Here is a 621-nt window from a genome sequence, read left to right as displayed (position 1 = left end):
CTCCTCCATCAGCTCTGAGGACAGAGGGAACTACTACTGCAAGTCTGAGAATAAACATGGACAGATCAACTCTGCGTCTCTATTCTTAGATGTCCAGTGTGAGTAGAAAACATGAGCAAATAACTTTGGACACTCTGTATTTAAAAGTAAAAACAGTGGATGTTGAAATATGAGTTTCATCTTATAACATGTTAAAAAGAAGCAACAGTCCAGCTGCTGATTTAAAATTCAGCTTTTTAAAGTTTGAAGTTACTTCCTTCACACAAGTTTATTTATATAGCAATTACAAAAACCAGAGAATACAAGGTGATTTACTTTGATAAAATCAGGTCTGCACACAGAATCCATTAGTTTTATTTCTGTCCATAATTTTCCCCAGATGCTCCAAAGCTTCTCTCTGTGTCAGTGAGTCCCTCTGGTGAGATAGTGAAGGGCAGTTCAGTGAATCTGACCTGTAGCAGTGATGCTAACCCAGCAGCTAATTACACCTGGTACAAGGAGAATGACCGTAAACTTCCCAGTCAACAACCACAGCTCTTCTTCAGCTCCATCCAGCCCTCTGAGTCTGGAGAGTATTACTGTACAGCTGAGAATGAGATGGGGAGGAGGAGATCAGCACAC

At 40.6% G+C, this 621-nt stretch overlaps 1 protein-coding gene across 1 annotated transcript in view; it reads left to right on the top strand.

Moving 5' to 3' along the window:
* LOC111665619 (B-cell receptor CD22-like) overlaps window positions 1-621 on the top strand; it is a 30,696-nt gene that overhangs the window by 16,371 nt on the left and 13,704 nt on the right. The window contains exons 7-8 of the mRNA XM_087177802.1: window positions 3-98; window positions 380-605. Coding sequence (XP_087033928.1) covers window positions 3-98; window positions 380-605 — 322 coding nt within the window. The remainder of the gene's footprint in view (window positions 1-2; window positions 99-379; window positions 606-621) is intronic.

The sequence above is a fragment of the Seriola lalandi genome, unplaced genomic scaffold, assembly GCF_002814215.2.
Source record: "Seriola lalandi dorsalis isolate HSWRI2012SDOR001 ecotype SW California unplaced genomic scaffold, Sedor1 jcf7180002054656, whole genome shotgun sequence".
NCBI classification, from domain to species: Eukaryota; Metazoa; Chordata; class Actinopteri; order Carangiformes; family Carangidae; genus Seriola; species Seriola lalandi.
This window is presented reverse-complemented; position numbering and strand designations above follow the sequence as displayed.